This window comes from Podarcis vaucheri, assembly GCF_965113315.1.
Source record: "Podarcis vaucheri genome assembly, chromosome: 16".
NCBI lineage: Eukaryota > Metazoa > Chordata > Lepidosauria > Squamata > Lacertidae > Podarcis > Podarcis vaucheri.
This window is the reverse complement of record NC_138754.1, coordinates 39,866,903-39,884,991: the sequence shown is the minus strand read 5'-3', so window position 1 is coordinate 39,884,991 and position 18,089 is coordinate 39,866,903. Positions and strand designations below refer to the sequence as shown.

At 42.4% G+C, this 18,089-nt stretch overlaps 1 protein-coding gene and 1 long non-coding RNA gene across 3 annotated transcripts; one reads left to right on the top strand and one right to left on the bottom strand.

Moving 5' to 3' along the window:
- The first annotated feature begins 31 nt into the window (after positions 1–31).
- GTF2H3 (general transcription factor IIH subunit 3) lies at positions 32–12,010 on the top strand. Its single transcript, XM_082204173.1, has 13 exons — positions 32–113; positions 1,500–1,579; positions 1,970–2,076; positions 2,655–2,800; positions 4,119–4,181; positions 4,753–4,782; positions 5,739–5,767; positions 5,861–5,935; positions 7,201–7,254; positions 8,008–8,076; positions 9,696–9,831; positions 9,945–9,981; positions 10,685–12,010. Exons 1-13 carry the CDS (start codon positions 104–106, stop codon positions 10,752–10,754), a joined length of 906 nt encoding a protein of 301 aa, XP_082060299.1. The 5' UTR covers positions 32–103; the 3' UTR covers positions 10,755–12,010.
- Positions 12,011–12,057: 47 nt separating this feature from the next.
- Positions 12,058–16,247, bottom strand: LOC309521569. Of its 2 annotated transcripts, none has more exons than XR_014214722.1 (3): positions 16,065–16,247; positions 14,513–14,577; positions 12,058–14,168 (listed from the first exon to the last, which is right to left on the bottom strand). It is a non-coding gene; the product is annotated as an uncharacterized lncRNA (long non-coding RNA). The 2 variants fall into 2 exon arrangements; XR_014214723.1 differs by having other exon boundaries at positions 12,124–14,168; positions 15,487–16,247.
- Positions 16,248–18,089: the final 1,842 nt, after the last annotated feature.

The window sequence follows — 18,089 nt, the reverse complement described above, 5'->3', positions numbered from 1 at the left end:
GGAAGAGGGAGGGAAAGGTGACGTCAGATGACGCGCCAGAAGCTCGCGCAACCTCATTCTCGAGCGACGGAAGTCCGCCTGCCTGTCCCTGCTGCGGGGCGATATGAGCGGAGGTGAGTCCGCGGCGCCTGGCGGCGCCTCCCCGCTGCTGCCCCGGGATTTCAGGCACAAACGGGGCGGGGAAGGATCGGCGGGGCGATTCTGGCTCCTTCCGCGGGCTCCTGTTGCGTTAGCCCGGAGGGAGGGGGGGAGTCAGGTTCCTCCTCTCTGTGTGTGTTTTAAGTCCTGGTTCTGTGGTGTGGCTGCAGCTGAGCATGTGCAGAGTGTTTTTCCTGGTCCTTAAATATGTGCAGAACTCCTCCCCCTCTTTTTAAAAAAAAGAAAACTGCATTTAAAATGGGGATCTAAGCACTCACTGCTTAGCACAATTTCCACCCCTCCTTGGGATTCAGGTGTAAACGTAGGCTACTAAACACTCACTGAAATGCACAAACGTATCTCCACACACACAGAGATCAGCTTTCATTTGCATGTTAACAGCATTTGTGCTAACTGGAGCAAAATAATGGTTTACAGCTTTCTCTCCTCCACTTTCACTCTCCCCTCCCCCACACCTCTTCCTTTTCTGGCAACTTTCTTTGGCTTTTAGGGCTAGTAAAATTTTGTTTGCTTGGCACCCCTCCATTGCCTCCAGAGACAGACAGGTGCCAACTGCCTACACATTTGATTACATTTCCTATCTGTAAAATGAAAATAATAGTATTTAACTCAAAGAGCTATTACAAAGATTTTCTTTTATTTTCTTACAATTATATCCCACCTGTCTTTCATCATAGAGCTCAAGGTTACATACACTTGGTTCCCATCAACACTACAGTATTCAGAAAGAAAGAAAGAAATGTAACTCCCAAGGGCTGCTGCTGTATCTATTTAAAAAGACACTGGAAGCTTTCCACACTGAGCAGGCCTTCTGTTATAGCACCTCTGTGGATGGATGTAGACTCATAGAATCATAGAATTGTAGATTTGGAAGGGACCCTGAAGGTCATTAATCCAAGACCCTGCATTGCAGGAATCTCAGCTAAAGCATCCATCCGCTCTCTGCTTAAAAACCTCCAAGGAATGAGAGGCCACCACCTTCTGAGGGAGTCTGTTCCACTGTTGTACATCTCTTACCGTCAGAAAGTTCTTCCTGATGTTTAGTTGGAATCTCCTTTCTTCTGCCTGTAGATTGGGGGTGGGGAAGCTGTGTTCCTCCAGATGTTGTTGAACTCCAGTTTTGACCAAGCCCATCCAACAGGGCCAACAATGATAATGGGAGTTGCAGGCCCACAGCATCTGGAGGCCAATGGTTCCTTGCACCTTCTGTAGATCATTAAGAGACAGCAACAAACAAATTGGACATAAGACTGTAAATTTCAATCCTCCTACAGAGCTGGGAAACTGTCAGCTAATGTTTTCACAGTTTTGGGGGCTGATATTTCATTATTTTTTTCCAGATGATGAGCTGAACCTCTTAGTCATTGTTGTTGACACTAACCCTATTTGGTGGGGAAAGCAGGCATTAGGAGGCTCAGAGGTAAGACTTTCCCGTTATATGTGAAACCTGTGCCAGGATCATTGATTTTCTGTCCTTTTTAAAAAAACAATAACAACAACACTAATTTGGATGCATCATAATCTAGATTGAAGTCTTCAGCGTTGATACTAAATAAATGTTCCTGTGAGTCTGAAGAACTTCCAATTAAGTGCGTGGTCCTATGTCCGTTGTAGTTAGAACTGGACTGATAATGTGCTAATTCAGTGTGCTAATGTGCTGTGTTCAGTGCAGAGCCAGCACCAGGGGTCAGCATTGTTGGGCAGTTGTCAAGGCCCAACATAAGTACAGTTTGATGAGATGTTCACAAATTTAATTTCCCATTTTAAATCTTTGTGGTGTTTAATAATTCTCCCCTGCTTTTACCCACAGCTTACATTATCAAAATGCCTCGATGCAGCCATGGTGTTGGGAAACTCGCACTTATTTATGAACCGCAACAACAAACTGGCTGTGATAGCCAGTCATATACAGGAAAGGTATTGTAGCTTTTTGGATGGTTGTAGCTTTTTAATGGTCAGGCATTTGGAAAGAGAGCTGTGGATAGACTAGACTAGGAAGAGGCTTTGGTGGGTGAAATTCAAATAGCAGCATATCAGATTCTGAAGTTACACAGTGGTGGGATGGCTGGATCTCAGACTTACTCTTCTTTGGAGCCTCACAGAAGATATCAAACTGGCTGTTCTTTGGAAACAGTGCTGACAACGATGAATTTTTTGTCTGACCCAGAAAGATGATTCATGTATTTGGACTTGCGCCAGGTGAATGATCCAGCAAGGCAGTGATTGCTCACCTAGAGGCTTGTAGCCAGGTGAGCATGTAAAGGGCAAAGGGGGCCTTACCGACCTCACAATGTTGCTGTGAAAATAAATGAGAACTGAACTCTAAGGCATTTTATATGCTGAAGTGTATGATAGAAATCAGTAGGAACAAAATCATGCACGTTTTCTTTTTACTTTTCATCTTGTCTTTAATGCTGAATGTTGTCTGATGCTTCATATTGTGGCAATTAAGTTAGTTATGGTAATTATGTTAATACAACTTCAATTTCTCTTAGTCGTTTTCTCTACCCTGGAAAACATTGGGCACCAGCTGATCTCTTTGGTGAATCTAATATATCTGGCAGCAAGGATGGAAAATATGAGTTGTTAACAACAATAAATGAAACTATTGCAGAAGAGATCAAGGACCTTATGACTAACAGTAAGATGAGAAGCTGGTTTGCTTTGCTTTGTTCCACAGCCTCTGTGTTTCCTACTTACTTTTTTCCTAAACCATTTAACCCTATGACCAGGTAGGGGGTTGACTTCCCTTAGAATGCACTACTATGAAAGGCAGTTTTGCTTTATGTAAGGGATGGGGAACTTGGGGGCCTCCAGATGTTGTTCAGCTCCAATCAGCCCCAGTCAGTGTGGTCAATGGTCAGGACATAACATCTGGAGGCCTACAGGCTTGGATGCAGACCCCTTGGATGCCGCATCATCCACTTTCTCTTTTTCCTTCGTGGCTGTTCCCTCCACCCAAGTTGACACGGACAATTGCCACCTGCTCTTACTTAGTCTTGAGAGATGCCTACACTGCAAATACCATGTGTGATTTAAATGGCTATACTAGTGGTTCTCAAACTTTTTTCTTTGGGCCACACTTTCCGGATTTTTTTTTTTTAATTAATAAGAAAACAAAAAGAAACTACTCATAGCAGTGCCTGATTTATGACATAGAACAAAATGGCGTATGAAAATGGTGTATCCAGGAAGTATAAAACAGTGCAGCTTTATAAGAACAGAAATCACTCCCAAGGTATAAGTATAAATGAGTCTTGTCCAGCACTCTGTTCGAACTGCGATTCTGGATCACAACCAGGATTGTCCTCAGTATCACTTGATGCTCTTGCTCTCATTTTAAAAAGATACCTATCCTTATTCTGCAAATAAAAAATCATTTTGATACTATACTATACTGCACTGAAATGTTTAAATGTTTATTTGATTGTCCTTGAATCTTTCTGCCACACTTGCCATTCTGTCCTGCCACACCCTTTGAGAACCCCTGCACTATACATTTCTTTCTTTAGCTTCTAACATTTTAGATCTCCTTTCCCAGGCAGTCTCCCATCCAGGCACTGACCACCAGACCCAGACATGCTTAGCTTCAGCAAGGGAGTGGTCTCATGTGCCTTTGAATTATTCCCTAGAACAGAAGGCACCAACCTTTTCAGGCTTGTGGGCACATTTGCAAACTAGAGAGCCTTGTGGTCACTGCACACATACCAGAACCAGGCACACAACACAACCTGTTCTATAAGCTACAATAGAATCCTTCTTTCAAGTCTAATTTCCATGGGGGTTCCATGGGGGAAGGAAATCCACAGCAAATGGTTAACAGGTTTTCATCATCATAAAGAACTACCTGTAGTTAAAGCATAATGTGCAATTAACACAATAAAGCCAAGAAATAACAAACCATGTACTCATTTTGTCTGTGTGTTGTGTTTGTGTGTGTGATTTCTCTTTTGTGGCAGCTGAAATAAGAGGGCAGCAGACGGAATCATTACTGGCAGGATCTCTTGCTAAAGCAATTTGCTGTATCCTTCTGAAACCAGACTTTTAAAGTTTTTTCTGTTCTTTCAAAACCAAAGCATGGAGATAATTTTTGCAACCACTCCTGGATTTGTTTTATGTATGTGTTGTGCTGTCATTCTGCATCATACTTTATACAGGGTTTTATAAGAAAGAAAAAAAAAAAGGTGGGGGGAGAGCAGTAGGTCTCTGCCCCCAAGGAGCGTCCAGTGTATACATACATCTTGACAGTGGGGCATCCAGTAAACATTTGGACGGGGGAAGGGAGAGACAGACAAGCATAGCAAGAGAGAACTGGGGATAAATGAAGCTATCCATACTTAGGCATGGTCGCAGTTCAGGAAGGAGGATGAAGGAGTTATTCTAAATGTTTAATGGAACAGGCAAGAAGAGAGCTGATTCATGCAAAAGAGCTGGCAGTGCATACATATAAACCCATGGGAGCATAAAAAGGTGCCTTATATATCAGGCCAGATGTATTTGTACCCATAGCCCAGAAATTCTGCTTTTATAACATCTGTTACATGAAGACGCTCTTATTTTTAACAAATTATTCCTGAATATTACATGTCTTAGATATTCACAGGATGACTAAAGAGGGAAAAGGTACAGTATTATGCTTAACTCAGTAACAGTTACTGGGGTTTTTAAAATAGAAAATGGGAACAAATTAAGAGAGAGAGAAATGTGGGTTGACTTTTTTCATCTTTATTACTCTGAATTAAATGAGCTTACTACTCTTAAGATTTATTAATTGACCTTTGCATGTGTGTGTTGTTTTCTGTGCAGATATTAGATATAATTTGGCCTAATGCATGCATACCTGAGCCCTGGTTAAGGTCTGAAACATACAGCAAAACTATAGTATAGCTTGCCAAACTAAGCTCTGGACTTGGAAGGCAAATATAGGGAAAGCCCTGTTTTTAAACTATGGCTTGCAGTTAACCATGGTTGATATTAACAAGAGTTTCTGGAATATCTTTAAACTAAGGTTTCATATCCTGTTTTCCAGCCAGTCCTTAACAATGTTTGGGGTATATAGGAAGCAGTCTTACAGCATGCCAGACTGTTTGTCTGTCTAGCCCAGTTTGCTCCAGTATGTGCCCTTGTGGTCCCCTCCAGACTTCAGGGTCTCAGTCATAGAAGGATCTTCCCATCACTTCATAGAATCATAGAATTGTAGAGTTGGAAGGGACCACAGGGGTCATCTAGCCCAACCCCTTGCAATGCAGGAATCTTTTGCCCAGCATGGGGCGTGAACCCACAACCCTGGGATTAAGAGTCCTATGCTCTACCAACTGAGTTGCCAAGGCGGATTCCTGGATCCTTTTTTTTTTTTTAAACTGGAGATGTCAAGTGTTGAACCTGCCAAGCATGTGCTCTGCTACTGAGCTATGATTATAGTCAGGTGACTTAACATTTAACTTTGCTTAAAGAAAACAAACAATGGAGGCTGCATAGAGATTTTGTGAACAGATTGACAGCAAAGCTTTGTTGGAGTTACATACAATTTTATATATATATATTTCCCCTCTTTCCTCCTCCCCTCCTTCAATATGCAGCCAGCCAGGAAATCAAGTCTAGGATTTTGGTAAGACTTTTCAGATTTCCTTACAAATACTGAATCCCAGCAGACTCCACTTGGTCAGTAGAGTAGACTAAGAAATGCCAATTTCTTCACCAGGTCATAAAAGCTGCTGAGGACAGTGCGTTGCAGTACATGAACTTCATGAATGTGATCTTTGCAGCCCAGAAACAGGTGATGCCAATAGTTGATTCTGACACCAGTAGTATTACTTAACATGTTTAAATCAGGGGCATACTCGGGTTGGCCAGGTTGGCCCCCACCAAGGATGCAGGCCCACAGGGGTGCAAAAATTGTGCCTCTCCACTCTGGCTTGGAGCGGCTCATCATCAGTCCACCTGCTCCCTGGGCTGCTTCTCCTCTGGGTGCCTCAGCAGAGGTCACCAGGGACGGGAGAGTGCCAGCGCTGCTCTTGCCAATGGTGCAATGGAGCCTAACAATGCCTCTGGATATCGTCCCAGCCCTGATTTTTAAAACTAACTGCTCTGTGTTGTGTTCAAGACAGGGGGGGAAAGCTGACAGTTAAAAATGCAAACACCCACACCTTTAAAAACATAACATGAGTGGAGACCCTGTAGCCCTTTGGATTCTGTTGGGGTCTAACTCCCATCAGCCCCAAACAAGATGGCCAAGTCAGGAACGGCCAGAGTTGTCGTCCAGCAACATCTGTGGATGGCCACAGGTTCTCTGCTGTTGGAGCAATAGGTTTATTGTGGCTCTGGCTTTTGGAACATTGGAAGCTGCCTTCTACAGAGTCGGACCACCACATCATAGATTAAAGTCCACATCCTCACTTGCCTTCACCATGAACTCATGGACCCAGCTCAGTTCTGATGCTAAACCTTAGTGGATTCTTGCAAGAATGAGCTGCAGCAACCCTCAAGCTTGCCTACCCTTCCCTTTAATATTCTGTTGGGAGCTGCCCAGAGTGGCTGGGGAAACCCAGCCAGATGGGCGGGGTACAAATAAATTATTACTACTACTATTACTATTACTATTATTGTTACTTCTTCTCCTTTCCTGCTTGTATTAATGTGCAAGTCCCTTAATAATTTGGGGCTGCCTGATCCCTTATCTTCCTGCCCAATCACTGAGGTCTTTGCAGGAGGGAGGGGGGTCACTATTAGTGGCATCCACCAGAGTCCTGCATTCACAGTTGTGGCCGCAATTTTGTGGAACTCTTCCAGTTAAGGTCAGTGTCAGACCTCCACCCTGTTGAACTTCCAGTGCCTACTGTTGCCTTTTAAAAATTCCAGCTAGCGTTTTAATTGGAGCCTGACTTTAGAACTGATTTATACTTTTTATATTGCATCCTTGTAAACCACCTAGGGATGTTTCTAGTTACGTGGTATATAAATGGTTTAAATAAAAAGACAAAACTGCTCTTTCCTTTACTCACATTTTCAATAAAACCTAACTCATTTCCCCTGGTTTTTCAGAATATTTTGATTGATGCCTGCGTTCTGGATTCTGATTCAGGGCTCTTGCAGCAGGTAAGATGTTACTGAGTAATTGTCATTGGCTGCATAAATTTGGAAAAGGTGGTGCAGGGAGGGGAAAGAAGAGTGAGACGTCATCCAGACAAAGGAGGCACAGCTGATGGTTGTTGTGCTTTATTTACCAGAATGCATTAGTTGTGATTCCTGCACTGCAGGGGGTTGGACTAGGTGACCCCACGGGGTCCCTTCTAACTCTACAATTCTGTCTGTCTGTCCTGCAAATAGATTATAGTGTTAGAAAGCCTTTTGATCAGCACCCCAGTAGAAATCACAGCACAACCTGGGAAGTTATTGCCGCACATCTGACTATTATCATTGTACACCATTTGCATTATTTGCACATTGTTTGAGTATGGAAGGTATTGTTATCTTGGAATTCTTTTGCAGGAGAGGGGCTTCCATCCCCTGAAGTAAATTTTAGAATATCCAGATATCTAGCAAATAGGAAGAGGTCGTGACAGTCATGAGGTCTAGGAGCTTTTTATTATTTTTAAGGGAATTAACAGATATGGACAGGCCCCAGGCGCATATGAAGATTCCTTATGCTGAGTCAGGGCATTCCCTATGCTGAGTCCACCTCGCTTTACTGGTAGTAACTCTTTCAGACGGGATCTTTCCTAATCTTACCTGAATAATCCAGGATTGAACATGGGGCCTTCTGCATGCAAAGCATATGTTCTACCACTAAGCTACTTACTACCTCCTGGTGTTACATTGTTTTTGAAGTAATAACGCCATGTTTTCCAGGCTTGCGATATTACTGGTGGCATTTACTTGAAAGTTCCCCATATGCCATCTCTGCTGCAGTATTTGCTGGTGAGTTCCACTTTTCTAATCACCTCTATATTTATTCTGGTTCAAAAGTGCTCCATGGAGAAGCTTGTATAAATTGTTGGACCAAGAGTCATGCCTGCATTTTGTGTGATGATCTGTAGAGTGCCCCTTTTCTTCTTGACATATGGGAGGCCCAAACCTTTTGTGGCCTTGGATTGATTCTCAGTTCAGTGATTTACAGTTTTTTTAAGCTTTCCAGGGAGGGTAAATGAATAAATTTTGTGCTAACATTTTGGATAGGTAGACTTTGCTCCATAGAGGATAGCTGTATAAGAGGCTCTCAGTCATGAGATAAAATCAGTGGTCAGCAAACTTTTTCAGCAGGGGGCTGGTTCACTGTTCCTCAGACCTTGTGGGGGGCCGGACTATATTTTGGAAAAACAAATGAACGAATTCCTATGCCCCACAAATAACCCAGAGATGCATTTTAAATAAAAGCACACATTCTACTCATGTAAAAACACCAGGCAGGCTCCACAAATAACCCATAAAATGCAGAGATGCATTTTAAATAAAAGGATACATTCTACTCATATAAAAACACAGATTCCCGGATCGTCTGCGGGCTGGATTGAGAAGGCGATTGGGCCGGATCCAGCCCCCTGGGCCTTAGTTTGCCTACCCATGGGTTAAATGGAGCCTCCAGGTTCAGAGACAATGTGCTTGTGAACATAAGACAATGCACCGTGCTTTCAAGCTGCCAAAGACAACTGACTAACCACCATTGGAAACAAAGCAACGGGCTCTGCGCACTTTGGCTTTATCCAGGAAGTAAGTCCTTGACATTCTTAGTCCTCAGATCCAGGTGTGGGCAAACTTAAGGCTTGTGGAATTTACCTGGCTGTCAGCATCTTTTTTATACTGGAACCCCAGTGTCTCCCAACTAGTGCCAGGTGTGAAACAGTGGCTCATTGGGTGGCGCCAGTTGCCAAATGAACCCCATGAGCCATCCACTGGAGTGACCTGGATGTGCAAGGTCAAAGCCACATCTGGGTTACTATGGCCAAGGATTCCAACAATGTACAGTAGTTTAGGAAAAAAAAAACTTACTGTGTTGTGACAATTGGGAGTTGGGAACTCCTGTCAGACATTGCAAATTGCCCTGTGCTTTTCTAATGCATCCTAATCTACCTTCACCCGACCCCTACTTTAATCTAGCCATGTTCTCTGAAGTTAGAAAGCTGCTGCTATTATTATTATTATTATTATTATTATTATTATTATTACAGTGGTGCCTCGCAAGACGAAAAGAATCCGTTCTGTGATTCTCTTCGTCTAGCGGTTTTTTCGTCTTGCGAAGTAAGCCCATTGACGGATTAGCGCTATTAGCGGCTTTTAGCTGCTTTTAGCGGCTTATCGGATCAGCTGATAAGCGGCTTAGCGGCTTAGAAAAAGGGGGGGAGGAAAAAAAACCCGCAGGAACTCGCAAGACCTTTTCGTCTTGCAAAGCAAGCCCATAGGAAATTCGTTTTGCGCTGCACCTCCAAAACGGAAAACTCTTTCATCTAGCGAGTTTTCCATCTTGCGAGGCATTCGTCTTGCGGGGCACCACTGTATTATTATTATTATTATTATTATTATTATTATTATTATTATTACAGTGGGTATATCTGCCTGACCAAGAACAAAGATCACAGCTAATTCTCCCACCCCCTGTTCATGTTGACTACCGAGCTGCCTGCTTCTGCCACAGAAATCTCATTGAAATCGGTTATGTCTGCTCTGTGTGTTTGTCAAGTAAGTCTTATTATCCGATTGGTTTCACCAGGTTTTGATTGATATCTGTAGCCTTCCTTAACCAGTCTACAGACTGACTGAATGTATCTGTTGTTGTTCTTTTGTCCACACAGTATTCTGCAGCTTCAGTCCAATTTGCACCACTTGTGAGTAAGTGACCTTGATATATATTTATATATATATATATTTAAAATAAAACATGTCCAGTTAGGGCTGCATTTGTTCTGCATTCTCTGCATATAAAAAGTTTCTGGCCCTCATTCTTGCAGAGAGAGGGTTTCAGACATGTGTCCATCATGTTTGTGGGAACTGGAACTGGGCATAGTTTTCAGTAGTTTGTAGACAGGAATTTGACCCCTTCCCTTCTTAGCTGCATGACCCTACTAGACATGTTGAAGATTCAGGACAAATAACAAGTACCTGTTCACACAATGCATGTGGATTTTGCTCCCACAATAAGTGCTGATGGCCACCAGCTGGGACAACTTTAAAATAGTAGACAAATTATGGCGGATGTGGCTACCAATGGCTGTTGGCCACAATGGCCACGTTCTGGCTCCACTGTGCCTCTGGACACAGGCCCCTGGGAACTGTGGATGAGGTGAGTGCTGTTGCACCCGGGTTCTCCTTGTGGGCTTCCCATAGGCACCTGGAGCAAGGCGGGAGCAGTTAGGTAACAAAAGCAACATCAGGTGAAACAAGCCACTGTTACTTTGCTTGATCACAAGACTGATCCTGGATTGTTCAACACATCTTAGATAAAACAAACAATGGCTTAATGTTATGTGTGAACACCTCCACAGGTGCAGCTTCTAGCATCCCAGCCAGGATTATTATTTTTTTGTCATTCCAGGACTGCATTCAAGATTTCACTGCCAGCTGTCATGAAGTCTAAGAAAAAGAAATTGAAATTGGCTGTCTAACAGCATTGTTGGTGTATGTTGATTTCCATGTGAATTTCACATTGTAGCTGTTAAGCTACCGATGACGGTTATGGGACACTGGAAAAGAGGGACCTGTATGATAATCTCTGGGGCTAAACGTTTTGGAACAGCCACATAAGTTGGATGCAACTAGTCTGTTCAGTGGCCCATGTTGACACTTAAAACTTGTGCTAGATTACAAAGTCAGGATGGTTAATCTGTAACTGCCTTGGACCAACAGCTTCAGCTAGTGCAGCTGTAAAGCCAGAAATGCGTAAACCCAAGAGTGATACTTCTCTAATATAGCGTCCTTGGACCAACTGCTCCGTTTGGAACAAATCAAATCAATTTAAGCCGTGACACTTCCTTTAAAATGAAAGCCCCAATTATTTAAATAGAAATCTAATATTTGCCTTAGGAACTGAAATTTTGGGGCTCCTGGGCTGGTCCTGTAGAGCTCCTTTCAAATTAGTAGAAAGAACTGCCCGATTTAAAGAGTGCAGAAGCCTTGGACTCTAGACTGCTCTGAGCTATGGTTTTCAGTAGGGTTAACAATGCATCTTAGGTATTTGTCCACCCTCACCACACTTTTTAATAGTGATCACTACATCTGCTTTTAAACAGAGCCAGCTCAGCCAAAAATTAAGCTGGAACAAGCAGATTAACCTATCACAGTTAAATGCCACCTTTGAAAGCAGACCAACAGCTGCTTGGCAATTTCAGTAATGAAACTGAGTCACATGCTTCCATGCCGTGAATTATCCGTTTCCTAACAGAATGAAGGAATTCTGACAAAGGCGGCTGCTGCTCATGCCGAGTTTACTCTGCTTTGAGAAACCAGGAAAGGTTTGGTCTTCCACACTGCAGTACCAAGTGGCTTATCCTGTCTCATGTTTGACCAGCCGCAAGGAAAGATTGAATAGTGTTCTGAGGCATAACCTTTTCTCCTTTTCTGTACTTCTGGCAGAAATCCTCTGCCATGCAATTTTATTTCCTTGAATGTTGGACATGGTTTCAGCACAGCCAAAACACACTTTATTCCATCCTTCCACAAATAGTTGTCTGTGCGTGCTTTGCTTCCTGAGCCCAAATTTAAAGATTTATGTTACATTTGGTGGTCTATCAGGAACCAGTGCTTTCTAGAGACGCTGTAATTTATTGACAGGCCTGTATATTATACTGAATCTTTGCCATCTCAATGCTGTTTTGTTTTACAAATGTTTTGTAACTTTTCCTTAATAAACTGCTTCTAAGAACACAGGATTCAGGTGTTTTCCCTGTAACAGCCTATAATTTATTTGAAGAGCTTTGCTGTAGGCAAGACCCTTTACAGGAACCACCATTGGTGGACAGACATAAAATCAGGCTCATTTAGAAGGGGCCTATGCAGGATATCTACACAAGAAACGGGTAGGAGTTGCGCAAGTGCACAGTCCTCTGGCCCACTAAACTGCGTAGTTACTTTATTTAGTTAAAAATGCATGTCCCACTTTTCTTTAATTACAAAAACCCTCAAAGCAGCTTACAAAGAAGTTCATAAAATGACTTAACCTGCAATTTTTAAAAGTTCAAATTAAGAACGGTTCAATTACCTGAACGACAAAACAGTCAAATTTAACCTACATTGAAAGGTGTCTGAAGCAAAAAATACAGGGGGGAGATGGAGCCACAAGTCAGAAGCCTCCGTAGAAAAGGACCCATCTCATGTTCCAACCAGTTGAGGTTTTGAAAGCAGGAGGGTGCATAGCAGGGCCTTCGACATTGGATGCAAGACAATCTGGGAGCAGGTAGTCCTTCAAGTGTCCTGGTCCCAAACTGCTTGGGCTTTCTAGGTAAGAACAGGCACTCTGAATTTCATCCAGAAATTAACTTGAAGTTGATGCAAAAGAAATAAAACTGGAGGCTAATTGTTCACAGAGCAGCCTCCCAAAATCAGTCCAGCTGCTGCAGACTGTGCGATGAGTGGGTAACGTACAAATGGTATATTGGCTTGGAAAATTAGTTGCTTTTCCGATTTTGCAGGAAAGCGATTTGCCTCTTGTAATAGTCACTGCTTTGAATCGGGTCCACTGCAGAAGTCACTGCAGGTGATACAACAATGGAGTTGCATGCTCAGAAAATCAACCGTGGACTAGATCCTGACATCAGCACCTGACATTTATAAGATTCCTATGTCTGCGTTAGTAGTTTATGACATTAATTGCCTGAAAAGAAGTGTGAGGAACTGAATTACTTTCAATATACAGAATTCTGCCCGATCCACCTGCTGGCAGTTGCTACCACTCATTTGCAACCGGGTTAGTAGCTGTTTCCAAGCCTACATTCATCAGTCCTAGAGAAGTCTTCTCTGTTCACATATCTCCTCAAATGTGCACGTGAACAAATTTATACATAAAACTGCAATCTTGTACATGTCTACAAAAATAAGTCCCATTGAGTTCAGTAGAGATTACACCAGGTTTAAAGTGTGGATTGCAATAGGATTGCAGCCTCGCCCGCCTCTGAAGTGGGACTGAGTGGAGACTGCCTATGGTTACCTTTCACTTTTTTAAAAACAACACTCTTTGTTGATAATTCCGTGAAAGTTCATGGACGGCATCGTGACCACTAAGAGGCAGCTAACTTCCACTTCTTGTTCATTCCTTCTTGCTGTCTAGGCATTTGTATATATTCGCTACCGGCACAGAGCCTGGGAAATAAAGATTGGGTGCCTGTGGGTGGAAAACACAGAAGAGCCAGTTCAGACATTCAGGCTTGCACAGAACTCTCAGATCACTTTTGAATCCTGCCTTTCTTCCAGAGAATTGGGGCTGATTTTATGTTGCAGGACTGCGGAACTGGATCTGACAAGGAAGGCCAGATCCTTGTGTCTGCCCTTACCTGGGGAAAAATCCCACTGAACGCAACATGACATACTTCTGAGTAGACATACATGGGATCATGCTGCTATTGTACGCCACTTTTAAATCTTGACAATAATCATGTGAGTTAGGTTAAGCAAGGACAGATGTTGCTGAACTGCAATTCCCAGCAGTCCCAGTAAGGTTCTCCATGCCTGGCCTGGAACGTTACATTTTTAAGATCCAATTCTCCCTGGGTGTCAAGCTTACATTGCAAAACGTTTGGAGTGTGAGTTGCAGGAACCTATCGTCCAATGGCTGAAAAGAAGCCAGGGCCTGATCGGGGGTGTGGCTTGCTGCCATGCCTCTTCCAGCTGCTCTTGCTTGAAGCCAGAGAAGAAAACTGGACACTGGAGAATGTCCTCTGGGAACCTCTTTCCATGGTCATGGATGACCCTGTCCTGATGATGACCCCGGGGCTCAGTTTCTTCCTCATGAGCAGAGTGAACTGTTTTTTCTCCTCGTTCAGTTGTCGCAGCCTGCTCAGCTTCTGCTGTTCCAGTTTCTTTATAGTCTGGAAACGAACAATGAAACAATCAAATTTAATAAATGTTAAGTTGTGGGTGAACATATCAGACGACACAGCGGTTCTTCAAACAGCTCTTGTTTATTCAGAGGCCAGAACAGAACAAAACTGAAGGGCTCAGTCAGCCTGCTTATATAGAGCTCAAGTACAATGTTACTGTAGCAACTTTCTAAAACTATCCAATCACTGAACGTCATGTTCGATCCTTCATTTGCATAACTATCTACAGTATCCCCCTGCTGGCCCAGGGTGAGAACTTCAGTACATAACAATAAACAACAACAATAACATCTGTTGAGGGTGAGGGAAAGCAATGAAACTGGTCACCTTACCATTGTTAGGTCCTTCTGCTCCTTGAGAAACTTATTCTTAACCTGCTGGGGTGCTGTCAGCAAGTCTGAAAGGCAGAGTGAATAGAAAGGGTCGTTCTTATATAGGAACGCCAGGCAGATCCTTGGATCAGCATCCATGGCTGTTTCTTTGATTTCTGTCTTTTGAAAGTGGTTGGGAAACAAATCTCTCTCTCTCTCCTCTTCTGGAATTACTGGACCCTTGGCAGACGTGCAGAAGAGACCTTGCTCTCAGATGGAGTGGGAGATGGATGACAAGGATATCCTGGTTCACTGGTTGTAGCTGGCTGGATCCCCACCAGCCATGCACAACACCAGCTGCTAAACATTCACCCGGTCTTTGAGGGAGGTCAGGCAATTGAAGCTTAACCTTTCCGTACAAAGCTCTGGTTATGTCAAGCTTCTCTTCAGTGTCTCTTTTCCCTACCTTGCTTTTAAAAAGAATATTATAGACAGAAAACACTTTCCAGTGCTGTCTTGAGTTGGCTATATCAATTGCAGGCATAAAGTATATTTTGGCTGTTTTGCTTCTGCTGTTGAGTTAGGAGAGGTATGCTATTAATATGTTTTTTTTAAAAATTGAATGGGACTGAACTGTTTAAGACAAACCAGCACTATAGCTTTATATCACAGTTGAAGCACATTATTTTCTTCAAAGAATTCTGGGCACTGTAATTTGTTTAGGGTTTGTGTTGGTTAAAAGAATGGATTACGTTGGATAATGCAGACATCCTGGGCTTAGAAGGTCATGATTTAAAATTCAGCTGGCATGCATGTTTATGGTATGGGAAGGCGAAAATTTACAAAAGTTTTACAAACCATTTTCTAAGGAAGAATTTGTATAGAGTTTGGGAGAAATATAAAAGTCTGCTGGAAAGGAAAAACCTTTATGGCTGTCTTCTATTGAGGCTTTTACAATAAAGAGAGTTAATATGGATAGACAGTGGGCAACTTACAGGGAATTGCTATACAGTGGTAAGAACTTAATTCGTTCTGGAGGTCCGTTCTTAACGTGAAACTGTTCTTAACCTGAGGTATCGCTTTAGCTAATGGGGCCTCCCGCTGCCACGCAATTTCTTTTCTCATCCTGAAGCAAAGTTCTTAACCCGAGGTACTATTTCTGGGTTAGGGAGTCTGTAACCTGAAGCGTCTGTAACCTGAAGCGTCTGTAACCCGAGGTACCACTGTACTTTACAGAGGGGGAACCCAAACTGAAATCAATGGAAAGTGTAAGGAGCCATGTTACAGACTGGCTACAATATCATCAATTATATGAAATGTTTAAAATAACAGGGAAAATTGTTTTTTGGACCGAAGCTCACAATTTGAAAAACAACTCATGCAAAATAAAGAAAAACTTTTATCTAAAATGTACAATTTGTTATTAGAGTGGGAAACAAAAGACGAGCTTGTCAAAGCCTCTGTGACACACTGGGCAATAGATTTAGGACACAATATAGATTTTAATCTTTGGGGGAAACTTTGGAGGAGTGATCTGAAATTTACAGCATGTTATTCCTTGAAGGAGAATTACCTGAAAATGATTTACAGATGGTCTCTAAATCCGAGTAGACTTGCTAAGATGTATAAGACTGAATCAGATAAGTGTTGGAGATGTAATGAGACTGAGGGTACGTTCTGTCATAAGTGGTGGACCTGTAAAAGGGTAAGAGAGTATTGGGAAATAATTCATAATGAACTGAAAAAAATGTTTAAAAGTACTCCCCCCCAAAAAAAACTCAGATCGAAATTCCCAGGTGTCTGGAAAGGTTATTTATGTATGTCACTACTGCGGCTCGTGCTTTGCTAGCCCCAAAATGGAAAACGAGTGACGTCCTGACTAAAGAAGATTGGCAACTTAAACTGATGGAATATGTGCAGCTTGCAGACCTAACATATAGAATAAGAGAGCAAGAAGATTGGAGCATGTTTATTGAATGTATGGAGGAAAATTGTGTTTATTTGAAAACGTGGACAGCGTTAAGATAAATTCAACAGTGTAAATAAGTTTTGATGGATGTAATAATGGAATACTGAATAGTTTAGTTTATATAAAATATGCAGGTATTTATGTTGTGCAAAATGAAGCATGGAAAGAGAGGAAGGGAAGTCACTGATATTTTAAGGTTGTCTGTGAATATTCTAAGACGTAAAACAGAATAATAATGATAATGATAATAATTTCTTTAGGGTTGTAGCAAATTGTGACTCAGTGAGAGTTAAACTACAGTGCCCAGAATTCTTTGAGGGAAGTTATGTGTTTCAAATGAGCTTTAAAGTTATAGTGTGAACTCAGCCCCAGACCTGCTTAGCTTTAGCTCCATGCGTCTTCAGACCATTTCCATTTATATGGAAGACTGCAGTCTTATTCCAGAGTGGAACGCTCTGTCACAAGAGACTAGGGCCCTGCAGGACCTGACATCCTTCCGCAGGGCCTGCAAGACAGAGCTGTTCCACCAGGCCTTTTGTCAGGGCGCAGCCTGACCCCCTCCTCTGGCAATCTGCACAAAATTTTGCTTGATGGTTGCCATTAATTTGATTTTAATTTGATTTAATTAATTTTATAATGAATGTTTTAGAATGTTGGACTATTTTGATTGTTGTTAGCCACCCTGAGCCCGGCTTTGGCTGGGGAGGGCGGGATATAAATAAAATTATTTTTTATTATTAATTATTATTATTATTATTATTATTATTATTATTATTATTATTATTATTTAGCAGAGGCTTTAAGGAGCAATGTGGGCTCTGCTCCATTAAAGTTCTTGCCATAATAAGTTCTAAGAATGCTTAGTAAGCCCCACTGGACACAGAAAGCGTAATTCCAAGTAGACACACAAGGAGTTGCACTGTTAATCCGTTAGTGCTTAAGGTGCCATGGGGATTGCTTGTTTGACTTCTGGTAGTTCCTCAGTGACATCCTCTGCTCAGAAAAGGAGAAGGTGGACCTATCTTTAAAGAGAACAGTGAGGGGGGGGAAGGTGTATTTTTGTAAATATATGTTGTATGGAGTTGTGTGTGTGGCATCACTGCTGTCATGGTGACATTACAGAGGAATTTGTACTGTGCCTGGGGTCCTGATTATAAATCAACACCTGCATATTAAGGACTCACAGGGCGTAAGCATTGCAGGGGGTCACCACAGTGCCATGGGTGAACAGGTACAGTACAGACACATCTTGGTAAGAAATGAGGACTGTAAAGTGAGAAATCCATGGTTTCATTTTCTTCAGCTTTTCAGGGAAAGTAATCAGGTTCATTACAGAATGAGGAGCTACAGTGCGGAATAATAATAATAATAAATTGTTGTTGTTGTAGATTTAGGTGGAAAGGAGAAAAAGCACTGGGTGTTCACTAGCATCAGCATGCTAGTGAAATCAACACCAAAATTGCAGACCACATTTCCCAGCAGTTTGATGTAAATGTTATATAACATGGCAGGACAGAACCCTGAGGGACGAGAGCCCCTCAGCACTACCTTCTGGGTGTGCCCACCAGAAAGGAATGGAGCCATGGTAAGACTGTTCTTCCAAGTCCCATCCCAGCAAGGTGGCCCAGA